This window comes from Biomphalaria glabrata, chromosome 12 (assembly GCF_947242115.1).
Source record: "Biomphalaria glabrata chromosome 12, xgBioGlab47.1, whole genome shotgun sequence".
NCBI classification, from domain to species: Eukaryota; Metazoa; Mollusca; class Gastropoda; family Planorbidae; genus Biomphalaria; species Biomphalaria glabrata.
This window is the reverse complement of record NC_074722.1, coordinates 28,208,269-28,228,535: the sequence shown is the minus strand read 5'-3', so window position 1 is coordinate 28,228,535 and position 20,267 is coordinate 28,208,269. Positions and strand designations below refer to the sequence as shown.

The following is a 20,267-nucleotide window of genomic DNA, read 5'->3' as shown; positions in this document are numbered from 1 at the left end:
ATTTATTTTAGTGTTTGATAGTTCTAACATGTGATTATTTCAGCATCTTATCTCTGCCCGTGGTTCCGTCTGGGGTATAGACCCCCCCCCCCCAAAAAAAAAAAAATCAGCTTTCTATATTACACAACTATACGTAAGAAGACCTACAAGTACTGAGTGGCATGCGCTTTTACTTATAAACAAAACATGACTGAATAAAGTATCATGACTTTACCACTTGGTTGTGCAATCATCAGAATGTCTTTTGAAAAGGTACTGATACATGTTAATGCGCGGTGGCTGAGTGGTAAAGCTCTTGACTTCCGAACCGAGATACCCCGGGTTTGAATCAAGGTGAAGACTGGGGTTTTCAACTTCGGGATCTTTAGGGCGCCTCTGAGTCCACCCAGCTCTAATGAGTGCCTGATATTAGTTGGGCAAAAGTAAAGGTGGTTGGCCGTTGTGCTGGCTACATGACATCCTCGTTAACCGTGGGCCACTGTAACAGATGGCCTTTACATCATCTGCCCTATATATCGTATGGTCTGAAAGGTAAACGTGACTCTTATTTCTTTTAGTAATAAATATAGGATAGCTCAATTATTTGGAATCATTTATGTATGTCTGTGTGTGACAACATTCGAGTTTCAAAAAAGGTTGACCACAATATACAGGAACGGGACCCCACCTCTTTGATACGCTACGCCACAGTGTCTTAGTATTACACACTACCTAGTTCTATTTGTTTTGTTTCCTGTGCTAACACACTTATTTGAGTCATGCAACTTTTTTTTTTTTTTTAACCCAAATATTGATGACGTTAATGACGTCCTTTTCTGTGGGTGACAAAGAATTTGAGCAGTAAGATGTCTTCACCGTAACCTTCATCTATCTCTTGGTCTGTTGGACCTTTGGGGCACCACAAGAGATCTGTCTACCGTCTTTCTCCATTCCTCTCTAACCTTTGTCTTTGATAAAATTTCATTCACTGGCAGGCCTGTCCATTCTTTGATGTTGATGGCTGGTTTTTTGCAGGGGATAGCAAGGAGTGCTGTCTTGTAATAACTGTCCAGATAACTATTACGGTCTTAGAGGTACAATTTATTAACCCCGGGGGGGGGGGGGAAGGGGATGAAATCGTCAGCTAGGCTTTCGATTTAGTGCTTTCGCTGTAATGTACATAAGTAAATTTAGAAATAATGGTATTGACATTTTTTTCTACATATTAAACATTGAACCCCCCCCCCCTCCCGTGCCCCCACTTGAAGGGGGCCCTAATTAGCGTTTTTTACATTAAATATTAAATATTACGTAAAATGCAGGATCCCCCAACGAGGTCAAGCCCCCCTCCTGGGCTCCCAAAAGATGGCACATTTCTAGCTACGCCACTGGATCTGTTTAATCCCTTAAAATAGAATAAATTGATTTGTTTCGTGTCGCCTTCATTTTAAGACTTTTTTTTGTGTATTCCTTGTTGTGGATGTTTCTTCTAAATTGAAGATTATAACTCCCTAGTCCAAACCTCCCGGCGAGCAGGGTTCGAACCCGGGACCACTCCAGAGCGCAAACCACACGAACAGGTAGCCATTAAGTGTTGGGGGGCTCTAGTAATCAGCATAACGGAATTTTATTTTGAAATCTCGCTTCAAATGATTGAATATATCCCTTGAACGTTTTATTGGGGTTTTTTTAGGGGGGGGCAAGAAGGGGGCCCTAAACTATTGCTTATGCTACCGATAGCTAATCCAGCACTGAAATTTAATTACTCTGAGAGCAGATAACAACAGATACATATCATAAGCCAACATGTTTTGGGACGGATCGTATGGTTATGCCAGGGTCGACTTTGACATCCAAGCTGCCCCTAGTAAGATTAGATTATATAACATGTTTGGTATAAGTCGCCAGGTCTCTATCTGAACATTATCCGTATCTTATAATAACTGTGTAAACTCATAGTGAAACTCGTGACTATTTGTTTAGAAATCTACACGTCTACCACTTATCCAGGGGCGTCTCATTCATCTTACTTATATGCTAAATGTTAACACTTTTAAACAATATTGACATTTCGGGCACATCTGTTCTCAGGGTGTTACAAGGTCAAGTCAACCTTTTGAAAGAAATCTTTTCACCGTTACCGAGCTTTCTAGCTTTTTATTTTCTTTTCAGATCGATGGAGATTTAGACGTTTGTTGTTGCTAAACGGAGATATGTTGGTAAAAATGTTCCTTTTTTAAAACTTAAAACTAATTTGTTATAAGGCAAAAAAAATTGCTATATAAGATGTAGGCTATTATGTCAAAAGGAGGTATTGTCTTTTTTTAAAAGTATTTTTTATATTATTCTTGTTCTAGCTCTGGCACTAAAAGTTTAAAAAAAAATTAAAAAATTTTCGGTTGTAAAATATATGGGCTACAAGATTTCCTTTGCATTTTTGAAATAAACTAAAATAATTTTCAGGACAGTTACTACAAGGCAGCACTCCTTCCTGTCACCTCCATAAAACCAGCCATCAACATCAAAGAATTAACAGCGAATGAAATTCTATCAAAGAGAAATACGTATGTATAGAAATACTAAGGACATCGACTTTACCCATTCCTTACTCTGTTAGATGTTTGAGGCACCACATATGATAAGTCGAACGTCTTTCTCCATTTCCTTCTGTCTTTTGTTAGGATTAGTGATTTGAGTCTCTTCCATAGAAAAGCTCTTCCATTCCTTTATGTTGTCCTTCCATGACTTCTTTTGTCTGCCCCCTTTCTTTTTCCCTGGTACTGTCTCCTGCAGAAAAGTCTTTACGAGCCCCGAGGCTCTCATTACATGGTCGCACAGTCCTGCGTTTTTAAACAGTGGTTCACCAAACACAAAAAGATCCAGCTCTGATGTAAATAAACCAAAAACTTTGTCGTCAACCATTGAACTAAAAAATATTTATGTTAATGTCTTGACCCAATAAATTCGTACACTTCTAAGCGCAGTTAAGATTAATATATACGGATGTATGCGAACGCGAATTGAAGCTCTTCACAATCGACACAACATAGATCCACATGGAAAGCGAGCATAAAGGAAAGGTCCCGGATTGTAGATGCCATACACACAGTACTAGATAGAAGGGTGAAAATGCAACGGTGCCTGGTGATTACATATGAGCAACCTGTGACCGCAGCTGTGAATCAAGGATTTGATTGGCCTATTTAGTCACACAAGAAGTTGCAAAGAGAAAAGATTGTCTCTCGAGACGTAAAATGCCACAGACTATATATATATTGTTACGAATCTCACTATCCAGGCTCTCTGCAAACTGCACCATACACCACCAACTTAAAGAACTTGACAACTCAGGGCTCCAAAGTAACGTAACACTTTAATAGTTGAATAAATAACAGCCAATACTGTACAATTGGCAACACGTACACTGTACAAATATCTCTCCGATAACAGCGTTCCGCAATATCAACTCTTGCACTGGCCTCTCCGTCTCGTTCCGGGCTTGCACTGGGTTCAACAGTTCAGGACTGACTTCACACACTAAGCTCGTTGTGTCGGACTCGATCGCAGACCAAGATCAAGACGCCAGCCGTCTCAACTGTACTTGACAGTACTCCGCACTGAACCGTCGTAATGCTTCGTACAGAACCACACCGCTGAACTGTGCTGTAGTCGACCGGACTGTAGTGAACCGGGCTCTGAACCCCTGCCGTGAACCGTCTTGACTGCGACACCTCCGCTCTTATATAGGGTCCCTACTGTCCTTCTCGAACCGGACAGAACGCCGCTCGACGTTTCTAGGTGGTCAGATGACTACAACTCTCGTGACGCTCCTGAGCTCTGTTCACGACGTCGATCCTTCCCGGACCGCCGTCGATCCTTCCCGAACCGCCGTGTTGACACTCGTCTCGGCTGACAGTCGTAACTCGTCACGGTTGACCGCTCGTCTAGCGCTGGCCTGGGGCGATTTGCGTCGGCTGACTACACACACACCACTACCCCCATTTGTGCCACCACCAGGTTTATAACAATATATATATATCCACCACAGTTCCAGCAATGTGACCGGCTTGGCTTATACTCTTCGAGGACCTCCGTCATCCGTCTGAGTACTTGTGTTAGATCTATTTCCTGAACTTCTAGTCTCCAACCATGATGAATTTTGATGTGTGCGTTCTTAGCGGCTTCATAGGAATATATATATATATACAGTGCCGGTACTCAGTGATGGATTGCCGCATTGTCCAACTTTTAACTACTAATAAATTAATAATAAATATTAAAATACAAGAAAAGTAATAATTTTTTACCCACATTGAAAAAAGTGTCAGTATGCCTTACAGGTGCCTACCGTCAAAATATAGCATTGTATATATAAATATATATATATAAACATTACATCAACTTTGAACTGGTCGACATTCGGCTCATTATGACGCTTAAGATTGGTTGCACATTTTCACATTGCTAACAAATCAAGAATCTCTCACGCTAATCAAGGCATGCAACACATGATTGAAAAAAAAAATAAATTCGATTTTATTTATGCAACACAAACAGATTGCTCTTTGATAATATACTGATTTACATCAAACATTTGACCAAACAATCAATAGCAATATAATGATGTCATGAGCATTGATTTGAACAAATGTTTATATAATGTTGTATAGTCTGATATGTTTAAGTCCTTAAAAAAAAAAAATCGAAAAACAAAAATGTTGGATGACAAGAAAAAATGGCGAAGGCATGAGAACTGAGACAGTGGGCATCCGTCATTGGCAGAACGCCTCCAGGCCGCCCCACCCCCATTCGCTTTTTCTACAGCTGCATTGCATTCCAGTGGTTAGCGTGACCACTTGTCCATAAGGAATGATGACGTCAGCATGTTGGCAGTTGGGACCTGGAAAAGAGAAATATAACTTGAGAAAATCGTTATGTTGCTTATATCAAGTATCAACTGACTATCTGGTAATATGTTTGTACACGTTTGTTCTCCCCCACACAATCTTAGATCTAGTGGAAATTTCGCACAATTATTTCTTGCACATGACAAAACAGGAATCAATTTTAAAAAAAAAATTATTAAAATAACTATTGGTAATTAAATATTCTCTTCGGTATTAAACAAGGGAAATAAATCTTACTTGACAGATGTGGTGGTATGAGTTGAACTAGTCCCCTTGAGATGCCTTGTGCCCAGAGTAAACACGTTTTTTTTTTTCATGCGTTTAAAAAAGCTGTCACGATAACATTCACCCAGATACCCCCTTCTCCTTTCCCTCCCACCCCACCCCCATTTTCCCCAACTGGTCCAGACAGTGATAGGATCATAGCGCAGTGAAAAAGTTAAAGCTACTTAAAAGCATAAAATCGCGCTAAACAGAACAATTGATAAAAATATTTCTAATGGCAAAGATTGATTACTGTTAGTCTAGATCTGTTACAAATTTAATCACATTGCAGATCCAAGCTAATTGATGCAATATAATATAAGATTTTTTAAAACAACTATTTTAAATGTTTTTCTAGTTCAGTAGCATCATTCTTTTGTTATTACCATTAGGACAAACGGGGCAGCATTGATCAGACAAGACGAGGGCATCTACGCATTCATCAGGGCACTCTCTGGTGTAGCAAACCCAATTGCCTTGAACGCATTCGGGGCAGCTGATACACGGGTGTGTAGGTGGTTTCAGAGCATCCTGTATACAAAACCGAAACCAAAGAAACATTAGCTCAAAGATCTATACTGGTAGGCTGTGAAGTACACTCAATTAGTTATGATGTCTATTGTGACACGGTTACTGTGTGGTCAACCGTGACACACGGTCAAGTGTTGGGTATCGAGAGTTAGGGGACTTGGGGGAAGTGACGAATGTGTAAACAAGAAGAGAGAAAGTCAGCTAGTGAAGTTTGAGATCTGTAGATAATGTCTGCCGTGTATATATGTTATGTTGAAATGCTTCACAATTAAAAGCACTTTAAACTTAAAAGGACTTGTTTCTTCACAATGTCTTAATGGCATGAAACACGAGATAGCATATTTCTTCAACTCTTCACTATCAGACTTGTACAAATGCTCCTTCTTCCCTACTGCTATTAGAGCACGGAATGGGTTGCCTGAGCCAGCCAGGAAAACCAGTGACTTGGCAGAATTTAAGTCATTGGTTAACATACATGACTAGATGCCTGACGCGTAAAGTAACGTCTGAAGTACATAAGATAAGAAAAGATAAGATAAGACTGGATATTTGTAACGTAATTTCCAAGTTAGTGATCTTTGGTGCTTTCAAGTTTAATAACAGCGAAAACAATACACTTCATCAAAACCTTGTTTGATTTTATTTAAATAAGTTTTGAACTCAAGACGTTTCACCTCAAGTCCTAAACATGGCTTCTTAATGTGTTATCTATACATAGAGATGTCAGTTATTCCGTAAATGCGAAAAACTTTATTTCTTCAGGGTAGAGAATTTTTGCGTTTGCTTAGTGAGAGATTTTAAAGCAGCGGTAATGCAAATATGCGTGAACTGGCGAACAAAAAACTTGTGGCGTCCCAGCAGTCCAACAGACTAAACATTGATAAGAGGTGAGAAATGGTACCACGTGATGTCACATAATGTCTGATCTGTTGGGCTAAAACCCCCATGACAAGTAAGTTGACGTTTTTAAACTTACTTTATCTATGAGACAATAAAATTTACATGTTTTTATTTCACCACAATTCGTTCATTTAATAAGAAATCATCACAAATTTTATCTAAAAACTTCAGGAAAAAAAAAAAGTCAGTAAAAAATGTAATAAAACTTAGAATAAATATAAAAAATGAAATGACAACTCAATGTTTCAATTATTACCTTTCATGTCTCCCCGATTGCTTCCAAATTCTGAGGTTTTGGTGCTGAGGCGACTAAACCTACCAGCACTGTCACCAGAAGTACCAAGTCCATAATCAAACATGAAAGTATTCGCTAGTTGTGTAACTTTATACCAAAAGTCTCGGACTTCCAAAAAAAAAAAAAAATTATAATTTCGCAATCTCTTTATTTCAGCCAGTAAAAATTCATTGATCAATTTTCTCTTATTTAATAAACAAAGCGTCAATCAATGAGACCCATGTAAATGATTTCTAGCCTTAATTTATGTTCTTTTTTTTTATTTATTACATCTTATGATTTTATGAGGAATCAATTTGAAACCTTTTCCAACAAACGGTACAAAGCATTCACACGCCCCCACATGCCCACACATGCCCCCACAATTCTCTTCTACCGGAAATACACTTGAAGAACGATGTGAACAGCTGAAAAATTTTATTCGATTTTTGTTTTCTTAAATATTCAACTTTTGTGCATTACTACCAGAATTGAATTCAAGTGCAGCACCATTTAAAAAAAACAACAAAAGTACATCTACAAGCAACAAAAGCAACTGCTTTGATCTACACTTTATTGCAACCTATTTGTACACGTTCTGTTGGCTGATAACTCAAGGCAGAGGATAATCAACTTCTCCATTGGTGGTATAATAATCCTCAACGGGGGGAGGAGGAACACAATCGAGTTCAGGTTTGCGGAATGAAGACGTATAGCTACAGCTGCATTGGTAGCCTCTTGAATCAAATGCCAGATCATCCAGTTTCAGATATGTATCATCCATGGCACAGTTTGGGCCTGTGTGAAGTTCAAAGTATTAGAATGAAATGTGAAACTGAGAACGATAGACAGACAGACAGACAGACAGATGTATATATATATATCTGTCTCTCTCTCTCTCTCTCTCTCTCTCTCTCTATCTATCTATATACAGAGAGAGAGAGATAGACAGACAAATAGATAGATAGATAGATAGATAGACAGACAGATAGATAGATAGATAGATAGATAGATAGATAGATAGATAGATAGATAGATAGATAGACAGGCAGACAGACAGACAGACAGACAGACAGATAGATAGATAGATAGATAGATAGATAGATAGATATATAGATAGATAGACAGACAGACAGACAGACAGACAGACAGATATATAGATAGATAGATAGATAGATAGATAGATAGATAGATAGATGATAGATAGATAGATAGATAGATAGATAGATACATACATACATACATACATACATACATACATAGACTGATAGATAGATAGATAGATAGATAGATAGATAGATAGATAGATAGATAGATAGATAGATAGATAGATAGAGAGAGAGAGAGACAGATAGATAGATAGATAGATAGATAGATAGATAGATAGATAGATAGATAGATAGATAGATAGATAGATAGATAGATACAGAGAGAGAGAGAGAGAGAGAGAAAGAGAGAAAGAGAGAGAGAGAGAGAAAGATAGAGAGAGAGAGATGGATAGATAGATAGATAGATAGATAGATAGATAGATAGATAGATAGATAGACAAACAGACAGATAGATAGATAATGTCTAATGTAAACAAACCAAATGTAGGTAACACTCAACGTAGTCTACTAACACCGGCGAAAGGTCATACAATCAATAGCAAATAGTCGAAGGCTCGACGCTGATATTGAATGTCGAACAAGTTTAATAGCTATGAAGGGAACCGTCGAATGTCAGCTAACTCTATACATTGAGTATACATTCATAAAACGTTATCTCTACGTTGTTCTGGAAGTAGTCTGTTTACGTCGGCTGATTTTTCGTTCTATCTCTAAAACCAATTCTCGTTTTTTACTAGTCACGTCATTGTCACTAAGTCAAAACTTAACCTATTTCCGAAACAAATAACTAATTCCTAATTGTGCCAAAATCCTAGAAAGTTAACTGTAGTGTAAGATAGAAGTGCGATTATAATCTTCATTACATTTATTTGGTGCAGAATTGGTGTATTTTTGTAAAAAAAAACAAAAAAAAAAACAACTTCCATAATCAATTGTATAAACTAAAGGTTGGCTTTCAGAACCAAAAAAAAAAAAAAAAGGCGTTGAACCTAAATTTTGCAAGCCACAACGTAAGGTGAAATAAGATTTTTTATTTCTTTTCTAGATTTTGAGATCTGAGTGTGACAGACGGACAGACGGACGTTTTGTCGAACCTAATTGCGGCTTTTCCCCTTACGTAGGCCGCTAAAAAGAATAAGTTTAAAAAAGACAAGAACATAGTAGGCCAATGTCTTCTTTACCCTGTGCTAAGCTATTTCAAGTTTCAATGGACCTCATTCATGGTAACCTGATAATATTGATAAAACGACGAAAAAAAATCTGTCACGTGATAACTATTATTTATTAAAATTATATCGTAATTTGTATAAAAGAGATAGGGAAACACGTGGCTCAGTGTTGTTTAGTTACGATTGGTGAATGACGTTTATTAAATACATAATTCTTCGACCAAACTAATCGTATTTTTAAATACCAATACACATTACTGGTGACTATAAAATTGTTTCCTTTCTTCAAACTAAACTCAAATAAGAATTTAAAAGCTAAACCGTCTATATGCCACTGCTAAACAGGGATGAAATAAATTCATACTATTCTTAAACGTTGTCCTTTCAAAAATAATTGTATCAGATTAACTTAAATACAAATATAACTTGGTCCAATGTGATCTCATGACGAATATAACGAAAAAGTAATTTAAAAAAAAACTAAATTGCCGTTAAAGCAAAAGGAAAGTCTTGTCTATCACATTGTCTATTTATACTCGTTTTTATTTCAATTCCCAAGTTTTTTACCCACTGAGGCTTACTGGACACCTTCCCTCCAATAGGAGGACTTATCTCTTTTGAGATAAAGTTTTACAAAAGGAGGAACAAATTAAAAAGAAGACAACCAAAAAAAAAGTTTCCTCTTTCAGACTTTGTGATCTATGTGACAGAAGATGTGGCCAGCACAACGACCAACCGCGTTTACTTTACCCAACTAATGTCAAGTACCCATTAGAGCTGGGTTGACTCAGAGGCGCCCAAAGATCCTGAAAAAAATCCTAGTCTTCACCCGGATTCGAACTCGTTCGGAAGCCAAGCGCTACATTGCTCAGTCGCCGTGCCCCCATCCCCCCAAACAAGACAAAGTGAACGTTAAAAACTTGAATTACAAAGTATTGAACGAAAAAATGTTAGTAAGTCATTCGCACAAAACAAAACAAAAATATGCAACTCCGTGTTCGACAATTTTTTCCAAAAATTTTTCTTGAAAAAAAGAGCTTTTAATTAGGCAATGTAATGTTCTTATTGTTATCTGCAGGGAAAATGAAGTCAATTAGATCAAACAGATGGCAAAAATTAAAATGAGAAAATACCTTATTATAATGATTTTCTTTTTTTGTAAAATAGCCCATTGAGTTGATATTACAGTGCTAGTTCAAGACAAGTTTTATAGCATACATGTCTAGGTATTCACATATATAATCTTCCTATCTTATGAAATATAGACGTTACTTCAAAAAACTTATTTGTAGAGAGCTCAACCATGCTGTTACGGTCTGTGAGATGGGAATACTCTAGAAACAGCCTTGATTTAAAAAAAACAACAACAGACAAACAGAAAACGCAATATTACTAAACAAATGATTTAGTGCTATACTCGTGATAAAAATAGCCGTGTTCATTTTCGACCATTGTCAGTTGGGAGAATTCCTCAAGGAACCACCAAAATATGTAGTTGCCAGGCCACTATGCACCACCAAAAGGTGTAGTTGCGAGGCCACTATGCACCACCAAAAGATGTAGTTGCGAGGCCACTATGCACCACTCAAAAGGTGTAGTTGCGAGGCCACTATGCACCACCAAAAGGTGTAGTTGCGAGGCCACTATGCACCACCAAAAGGTGTAGTTGCGAGGCCACTATGCACCACCAAAAGGTGTAGTTGCGAGGCCACTATGCACCATCAAAAGGTGTAGTTGCCAGGCCACTATGCACCACCAAAAGGTGTAGTTGCCAGGTCACTATGCACCACCAAAATATGTAGTTGCCAGGCCACTATGCACCACCAAAAGGTGTAGTTGCGAGGCCACTATGCACCATCAAAAGGTGTAGTTGCCAGGCCACTATGCACCACCAAAAGGTGTAGTTGCGAGGCCGCTATGCACCACCAAAAGGTGTAGTTGCGAGGCCACTATGCACCACCAAAAGGTGTAGTTGCGAGGCCACTAAGCACCACCAAAAGGTGTAGTTGCGAGGCCACTAAGCACCACCAAAAGGTGTAGTTGCGAGGCCACTATGTACCACCAAAAGGTGTAGTTGCGAGGCCACTATGTACCACCAAAAGGTGTAGTTGCGAGGCCACTAAGCACTACCAAAAGGTGTAGTTGCGAGGCCACTATGCACCACCAAAAGGTGTAGTTGCGAGGCCACTAAGCACCACCAAAAGGTGTAGTTGCGAGGCCACTATGTACCACCAAAAGGTGTAGTTGCGAGGCCACTATGTACCACCAAAAGGTGTAGTTGCGAGGCCACTATGTACCACCAAAAGGTGTAGTTGCGAGGCCACTATGTACCGCCAAAAGGTGTAGTTGCGAGGCCACTATGTACCACCAAAAGGTGTAGTTGCGAGGCCACTATGTACCACCAAAAGGTGTAGTTGCGAGGCCACTATGTACCACCAAAAGGTGTAGTTGCGAGGCCACTATGTACCACCAAAAGGTGTAGTTGCGAGGCCACTATGTACCACAAAAAGGTGTAGTTGCGAGGCCACTATGTACCACAAAAAGGTGTAGTTGCGAGGCCACTATGCACCACCAAAAGGTGTAGTTGCGAGGCCACTATGCACCACCAAAAAGTGTAGCTTTAGCTACTGAATACTTTATTGGAAAACTGATTGACGTTTTGAAACATCGTGAGCAACCTGTCGCCTAAATGCATGCTTTTGGCTGAATTCTAATTAGGCATGTTTCAAAATGTGTTGTAAACTTTTTGTTATTATTCTTAAATGTAGTGTTGATCGATTTAACAATCAAACACACATAAAATAGGACTACATCAGCTGATATGCAAATCTGTTTTTCTTTAGTCACACAAAAAAAAATTGACTTTACTTTTAGCATAAGAAAAGGAGTGAAAAATTATTTTTTTTTAATAAAAAAAATTATGTAAAGGTCTAGTTTCGTTGAACGCAGCATACTATATTATCTTGCTATATAATGTGTGTGTGTGTGCGTGCGTGTGTGTGTGTGGTGTTCGATGATAACAACTTTTATCTTCCAAGGTGCTGAGGGCTTAGCACTGGCGCTTTGTGCCTCTTCGTGTGGCTGGTGAGACCTATGTGAGCCCCGAATGTTCGGCTGCACACTGGGCAGTTATTCCAGCTGGAGCTAGTGTCATTGGTCTTCCTTTTTTTTTTTCTGACGCTTTTTTTTCTCTGCAATTTGTGCCCCCAGTTTTCGCAGCTCGACGCCTTGATGTTCTATCATGTGCTTCTGTCTCCCCGGTGGGTTGGTCAATGCTGAAGGCTTTCAAGAAGCTTTGAGGGTGTCCCTGAAGCGTTTTTTTTTTCCATCTTGTGGGCGCTTTCCTATCCAAGCGATACATTTTTTATCTGACGCTACTTCAAAGCTTTGATGTTGAACACAAAGCGACATTTGATAATATCATGTCTCGTTGCTGCAGAACAATCGCAGACAAAGGAGATGACAATGACAAAATAGAATTGAATAGTCTACAGGTATGGCGGTAAGTGAAATCTGATGACACATTATCCAACAGTTAGCAGCGATTCTTGATGACGTGAAGAGATAACACTTCCTCCCTTTGATTTCAAATTGTTTAGCCCCTCAAGTAGAAATCAAGTCAAGATTGAAGACACATTTTACATGAAGCAATACAACACGTCATAATTTGACTTCAATAACGGAATCACAAATGTAGACTTAACAAGCAGAATGAGACGTGTGAACTAACTGGATCCTGTTATAAGCTCGTCACCTCCTTCTCCCCAACTTATCGGTGCTTTAAACCCAGACCAGTCGGCCCGAACACTGACTTGCCACATCGCACTAGTGTGACACTTGTGCTTTGTGGCAAAACAAATAAAATTGTTCAAATAAATTGATAAATTGTAACTTTGTCGGCAGTTCAGACCAATAGCTCGTAGCCAAGTCTCATTTCTAAGTCATGAACATTTGGTTCATGCTTCCAAATCGCGCGCCATGTCATATTGTATCTATAGATTGACCTAAAAACACGCAGGACGAAGTCATCCTTATAGAATGAACGTCTGTATTTTGTGTTACTGTAGTAACTCAACAGCACTTTGCAATATTGTTTATCAGTTGTTGTAGTTTTTCTTTCGTCTTTATTATATATTCATCCTTGATTGAGTGCTTTTGGTGAAGTAATCTTTGTGACAAAATTAGTAATGACTAGAGAATCTCATGTTTTTGTAAAGCTAAGAATGGTGTTGTCTTGTGTCACTTTTTTTTTTGAATAATTGCAACGTTGTCCATAAACAAAGATGCTTAGTAATCTCCGTTTATGTCTGGCATTTATTTATTTCACAACAGGTTTTTAAAAGAGGAATAAATTCGAACATGAATGCCGGAAAAAAATATGAATGGGATATCTAACTCTCTAAGAATACGAATTAATAGGTGGACAATTATACTGACCAACTTACAAACGGGAGAGGTGTGTTGGCTTAGTGGTAAAGTGCTTGGCCTTCAAACCGAAGCATTTAAGGTTCAAATGTCGGTGAGGACTGAAATTTCGTATGTCGGGATTTATAGGACTCCCCTGAGACCAGCAATCTCAAAAGGTTGCCTGACACAGGTTGGGCAAAGTAAAGGCGTTAGGAAGTTAAGCTGGCCATATTGCACCCTCGTTAACCGTCGGCCATAGAAACAATGACAGATACACAAGTAAACTACGCGCCAATACACATTGCTTAAGAACAGAGGACATACAAATAGGCTGATAGTCAAACTGATTAAAATACAAATACATTTAAGTTACCCAAGAATAACATCCACGTTGTCTTAATGGGCCAAGTTTAAGTATGATATTGTTGGCCTCCTTCAGTCGTAGAACGACTATGGTTCATCTCAAACACTTTTTCATATGACTGTGGAGCCCTATTTTGGAGAGATACTCCCGTCCACAAAAATCGCAGGTTAAAGTGGCTTTCGCTTTGGTAGTAGAGGAGCTGGCCATTTTTGTTGCATGACACGCTTTTCTTCCAGAGCTAAGATCCATGTTTTTTCGCTGTCCTTAGCTTTCTTGGTCACTGTCTCTCTCCATCAAGTGCGGTCTTCCCAATGCTCAGTATTGATGTTCACTGATTTGAGGTCCCGTTTTATTACATTCACGTAACGTAGGTGAGGGCAAACAGTTTTTCTTGAACCAGACGCGAGTTGCCAGAAAAGAATGGCTTTCGGGATGCGATTGTCATCGATCTGGCGAACATGTCCAAGCCAGCGCAGGCGGCGTTGTCCTATTCGCGCACGGATCTCAGTATTGCACACTCTTTCTTTCCATGTGATTGACAAGATCCTTCGGAGACAAACGGAATGAGTTTAGTTTTCTCTCTTGCTTTGCGTAGGTGGTCCACGACTCACTGCCTTACGGTAGCGTACTTAGAATGCATGCATTGTAGGCCTCCATTTTGTTCGCTGTAGTGAGCTTCTAATTTTCCCATACTCTTGACCCGAGTCTAGCGAAGGTCAAGGCAGCCTTCCCTATGCGTTTTTTATCTCCTCTTCTAAAGAAAAAAGGTTGTTACCTAGAGTCGCACAAGTATGACATAAGAAATAAATTACCTACTGATAGATAACATACCACTAGATGACAAATAGATAACATACCACTAGATGACCAATAGATGACACAACACTAGATGACCAATAGATAACATACCACTAGATGACCAATAGATGACATAACACTAGATGACCAATAGATGACATACCAATGGACAAATAAATAGTACTTACCATTAGGGCACGAATAGCAACAATCCCCTTCAATTAGAACTTGGTCTGCACATGGAGCTTCACGGCATCCTACACCCTGTCAATAATAGATGTATTGACCTTGTTTAAACTATTATCATTCTCAATAATTATCATCCCCTGGGACTACCAGGGTCGAGCTTTGTTAAAGGGAAACCAAATTCAGTGCAGTCCTCTTAAGAGTGTCGACTGAGAATTTTTTTGATGATGTGCAGGTTCTGCAGCATTAGTGCCTTTCGGCAGGTATCGAGAATCTTGTTAGGGTTTTAAGGCACTCGAATGTGTTTGCGAGTTCATTTGTCACTATTCCATCAGTTGATATACCATTTCCATAGTCGCTTTATCTCTAAAGTTAGGTTTTTATCTTTTGTTCTCGTTTTTTTTTAGTTGTTCTTGCATTGTGGGATAGATGTACCGCGATGCCGATGCTCATTGCAGAGTTTCCTGTACGTCTACTAAAGAGTAAATCTGGTCGTCTTAAATCCACCGTCTTGTCAGTAGATAGGTCTGACCCAGTAGAGTAGATATTATAATTATTATTAAAACTAATAGTTCTTTAAGTTTAAGATACATTTTATCGTATATCTAAAGATGTTATATAATAAAATATTGATATATACACTAATTTTTAAAACAGTCGGAGAAGATGAGTTTTAATTCTGGCATTTGCCAATAAATCCAGTTTAAGGATATTCTTTTCATAATTGTTAGTCATAATAACCCGTACCTCTATTGCTGTGACAAATCTTTTAGTTTCAGGTTAGAGACGACCTGCTTTGAGACCTGACACAATAATACTAATATTTATTATTATTATGTCAGAAACGAACGAGTATTCATTCTATGGCACTGCCAGGGTCGAGAAACAAAATTCATCGTAGTACCTTTAGTCCCTTTAACAGTTTCCACTGAGGAATTTTCTGGTGACGTGGCAGGTCTGCAGCAGTACCACCCTCTGACAGGCAACGAGAATGTTCCTAGGAATGTTATGGGCCTTGAGGGTATCTGTGAGGTCAGTTGTTATTATCCCCTCGGTTGATCTAACAATGGGGTATATTGTTATTTTGGAAATATGCCTATCCCCTTATATTATTTTTATTATTATTATTATGTTAGAAATGAACGAGTAGTCATTCTCTGGCACTGCCAGGGTCGAGTTTCGCTAAAGAGAAACAAAATTCATCGTAGTCCCTTTAACAGTTTCCACTGAGGAATTTTCTGGTGATGTGGCAGGTCTGCAGCAGTACCGCCCTCTGACAGGCAACGAAGATGTTCCTAGGAATGTTAAGGGCCTTGAAGGTGTCTGTGAGGTCAGTTGTTATTATCCCCTCGGTTGATATAACAATGGGGTATATTGTTATTTTGGACAATTTCCATAGACGCTTAATCTCCAAGCCTAGATTCCCATATTTTCTTTGTTTTTCTATCTCAGTTTTTCTCAAATTATGAGACAGTGGTACGGCGATATCGATAATGGTAGCGGTTATTATTATTATTATTATTATTATTATTATTATTACACACAAATAAGTGAAAAGAAAAGAAAAGAGAGACAGAGATCAGAGTACAAAAAAGAGAGAGAAAGAAAGAGAGAACTAAGAGAGAGAAAGAGAGAGAGAAAAAAAATAGACAGACATGTGAAACGAAAAAGCTAGAGAGAAAAAAAAAGAGTGATAAAGAGAGAGACAGAAAGAGAGAGAGAGAGAAAAAAAGAGACAGACAGATAGACAAGTGAAACAAACAAACTAAAGAGAGAGAGAGAGAAAGAGAGAAAGAGTGAGGAAAAGAGAGAGGAGTGAGAAAAAGAGAGAGAATCGGGGAAAGATTAACGGAAATATAGAGGCAGGCACACTTGATGAAATGTAAAAACCACCAATCAACAGATGACGTCTGCTGCTGATTCGACGTGCCCTAATTACTATTGCACTAATTAAACATATATCATTGTTCAATCTGACACGTGACAAGCGAGGTATCCAATCGTTATGACTTCATAACAAAGTATATTAAATATGTCACCCATTAGTTCCCCCTCTCTCTTTCAACATTCTCAACCAATAGCTATGTAATAACAAAATATGTCTTGAGATAACACATGGGCGGTAACTCTCTCTCTCTCTCTCTCTCTCTCTCTCTCTCTGTTACAAGTAAAATACTTAGAAAAAAACAACAATGCTTATCAAATGAGAACTCCACATTTACAGCTATATATCTCAATAATGTAGAAAACAAGATTACAAAGAGGCGGCCCCCATCAAATTCACCAATGGACCAGTAATATTCAAGCCATAGTCTTGTTTTAATTGTTTAAAGTGGTAACATTTTAAAAATCATTTGGCGTTATTTTTCACATCAAGGAAGACAGGATAGCATTTCGTCTTTGATATGACTCTTCTAACTCTTCTGGAATAAGTAGAGTTTAGTAGAGTAACGTAAGTTGATCACCTAAAAAAAAAAAGCATGGAAACCTCCCAGACTGTGTCGGTGGCATCTGGTGCGGTAGCTCAGGGTGTCACCCCTCCCCCATTAACTTTCTTCAAATGTTCCAAAAAACAAAAACAACAACACTACCGCTAGTTAGTTCTTATTGTTTGAACCAATACAGTGAGCTGATAGCCTACTTTTATTAATTTTTACTCACATGTAAAATGAGTGTCAATTCGATCGTAAAATCCCACTGTTTATGACATTTGTTCAAATTTATTCAAATTTTTAAAAACAAATCTTCTTGCAGAGATAATTTTAAAAATTAAATGGTTCACTTTCGGTAAAGAAAAAAGTAGCCGTTGCATTAGACCTTTCAATGATGTAAAATATGATGTCCGATTTTCATCTCTCTTCTAGTTTCTGGTTTCTGAGTTCTAAACGGGACGGACGGACGGATGGACAGACCACACAAAACTAATAGCGTCTATTAGCGGGGGCCGCTAAAAATAATTCTATTATTGATATTTTCTACCTCAGGACATAACTTTTACATATGAAAGGGAGCTATTCTCAACAGTCTAAAGACTTTAGAAACCGCAAATCGACGTTAGTCTTTGTTGACAGACTTCTCTGTACAACTGTTATATATATATATATATGTATATTTGTCTATTAATATTGATCTTGGTATCTTTAAAATCAGTTCCTGAATTTAAATACGATCGTCTTCGTGACGATCTAGTGGGAAAAAAATATGAATGAAGTTTGACAGAAACATTTTTCTGAAAGATTTGGAGAGGAAAGAAATGTATACCTGACTCTTATGATCAGACGAAGAAACTAGAAGCGTTGGCTGTTCTTTTAGTATATGAGAGTCAACATATTTATGCAGTCAAGCGTGAACTAATCCAGAGCTAATTACGAAATCGAATTATAGAAGGGAGCTTGCAAACGTGCCCGAAGTGCATGCCGTTGGTAATAGCAAAGTAAACTTACCCTTACTTTTCAAGAAAATACAATAGACATTGTTAACATCAATGTAGTATCTCGGAATTTTTAAAGAAAGGATACCGTTAATATTATATTATAATTTTATAATATTTATATTATTATATATAATATACCTTTAATATTATTCAATTTTGTTCTATTTTTACCAAATAAATATTATCTTTATATAGACTTAAGTAGGTACAAAATTTTTTTCATATAAAGTAAGTTAAATTAAGGCATATTTAGGATATAAAACATCAGCATTATATAAATCGTGGCACCTATACCATAGACATGTAGCGACCACTGGTACACGTCGTATACGATAAATAAAGTCCACTTTTTAGCCTGAAAGTTTAAATGTCTAGGTTCGTTCGCCTCTAGTACAATACAACTGTTATTAGTGAACTTGTAATATAGCACCACTGACATTGTTCAGAATTGAAAATTCCGATCTATCCCGTTCATTTAAAACAGTGTTTTTCAAACTGAGTACCGCGGAACAGTTCCGCGAGGCCTGAATAGGTGTTCTACGAACTACTGGAATAATTAATAATTAGGCCAGCATTTCAATTAATCTCTTTAAAAAACACTTATTTAAAACAGCAACTACATCCAACTCTCTGGAGTGGTTTTAAGAACGCTACACACACAACAAAAAATATAGTATTAAATGTATTTTAAGCATAATCACTATCAAGAATAGTATAACTGTAACGAACTACTGACTTAAAGGCATTAAGCTGCCATTGACTAACCTCGCAGTTAGCAGCTCTGGTAAGATCGCACAACGATGCAATGAGACAGACTCCTGCCACGAAAGCTGTGAAGAAGAAGCTTGGCAACATTTCGCTGAAGAGTATGAGGCTAGCTGCGGGCGTGCGTGTGTGTGGTCGCACCGACTTAAGTGATTTAACAAATGTTCACTCTAAGGGTAATGCTGACAACCTGGACCAGCACATGGAAAGGTAAGGCTTTGTGTCATGTATATATAGGCTACCGTCATTACGGCATTAGTATAAAGGATTAGGGATAAAAAATGTGTGTGTGTGTGTGTGCAGGCGTACGTGTTAGTCTCTCCTTTCATGTTACGACGTCATACGATCAGAAATATTGACGATCCGTAAGCAGACATTAAAAGCGCGGACGAAACGGCTAGTGTTGTGTATTACCCGCGGATTAGGCGATCAGCAATGCTGAAACGCTGTATGTATGCAGATGAAAAGCCGCTAAGAACTCTGAAGGATCCAGACGAGTCGAAAGTAATGTGCCATTAAACGCCTCAACAAAGAAAGAAATAAAAAAATAAAAAGAGGTCAACCTATTTCAATAACGGGACCCATAATGTCCTTCCAAGATGACTATCAAGCGTAACAGAGATCTGTACAAATCAGCGGCGTAGCTAGGATGGGGGTGGGGGGGTGGGGGACAAATTTGAAAATCCCCCGGACCCTCTCTTGATGTTCACCCAAATGAGTGTTCGAAATTTGTTTTTACATTAAATATTACGCCATTATCTCATGGCGTGACGTCGAATGTCAAAATGCAGGGGCCCCCTAAGAGGTCCAATCCCCCCCCCCATCCCCGGGTCCCCAAATCCCTATCTACGCCACTGGTACACAGGATTTATAAGTTAAATGACTTGATGATGTATCAAGCCAATCGGATACAAACACGGAAACCAACATTTAAATGTCTGTCTAAACAGCTGCCAACTTTAAATGTATTGAATCCATTATTGAACAAAGAGAGACTATCCCTGGTTGATTTTTTTTTTCTTCCATCTGTCGTTGCTCCATTAAAAATATTTTAATGTGAGATGACGAAATACATATGCGTACGAGTTCGTTGCTAAAAATGGCCTGTGAATTGAACATACATCCTGTTACCGTGTTATACAGGCTGGGCTAATAGGTTACTACGATTCTGAAAACAAAAC

The 20,267-nt window shown here is 38.4% G+C and overlaps 1 protein-coding gene across 1 annotated transcript; it reads right to left on the bottom strand.

The window, feature by feature from the left end:
• Positions 1 to 7,276: 7,276 nt before the first annotated feature.
• On the bottom strand, positions 7,277 to 19,303 carry LOC129922160 (uncharacterized). Its single transcript, XM_056006998.1, has 3 exons — positions 19,087 to 19,303; positions 14,891 to 14,966; positions 7,277 to 7,653 (listed from the first exon to the last, which is right to left on the bottom strand). Exons 1-3 carry the CDS (start codon positions 19,174 to 19,176, stop codon positions 7,469 to 7,471), a joined length of 351 nt encoding a protein of 116 aa, XP_055862973.1. The 5' UTR covers positions 19,177 to 19,303; the 3' UTR covers positions 7,277 to 7,468.
• Positions 19,304 to 20,267: the final 964 nt, after the last annotated feature.

What these genes read in the sequence shown, in the direction of transcription:
- LOC129922160 (XM_056006998.1), bottom strand. Translation starts at nt 19,176, where the DNA reads ATGTTGCCAAGCTTCTTCTTCACAGCTTTCGTGGCAGGAGTCTGTCTC. An exon ending in CCAGAGCTGCTAACTGCGAG is followed by an intron (nt 14,967 to 19,086) that starts GTTAGTCAATGG and finishes TATTATTGACAG; the next exon opens with GGTGTAGGATGCCGTGAAGC. An exon ending in TTGCTATTCGTGCCCTAATG is followed by an intron (nt 7,654 to 14,890) that starts GTAAGTACTATT and finishes AACTTCACACAG; the next exon opens with GCCCAAACTGTGCCATGGAT.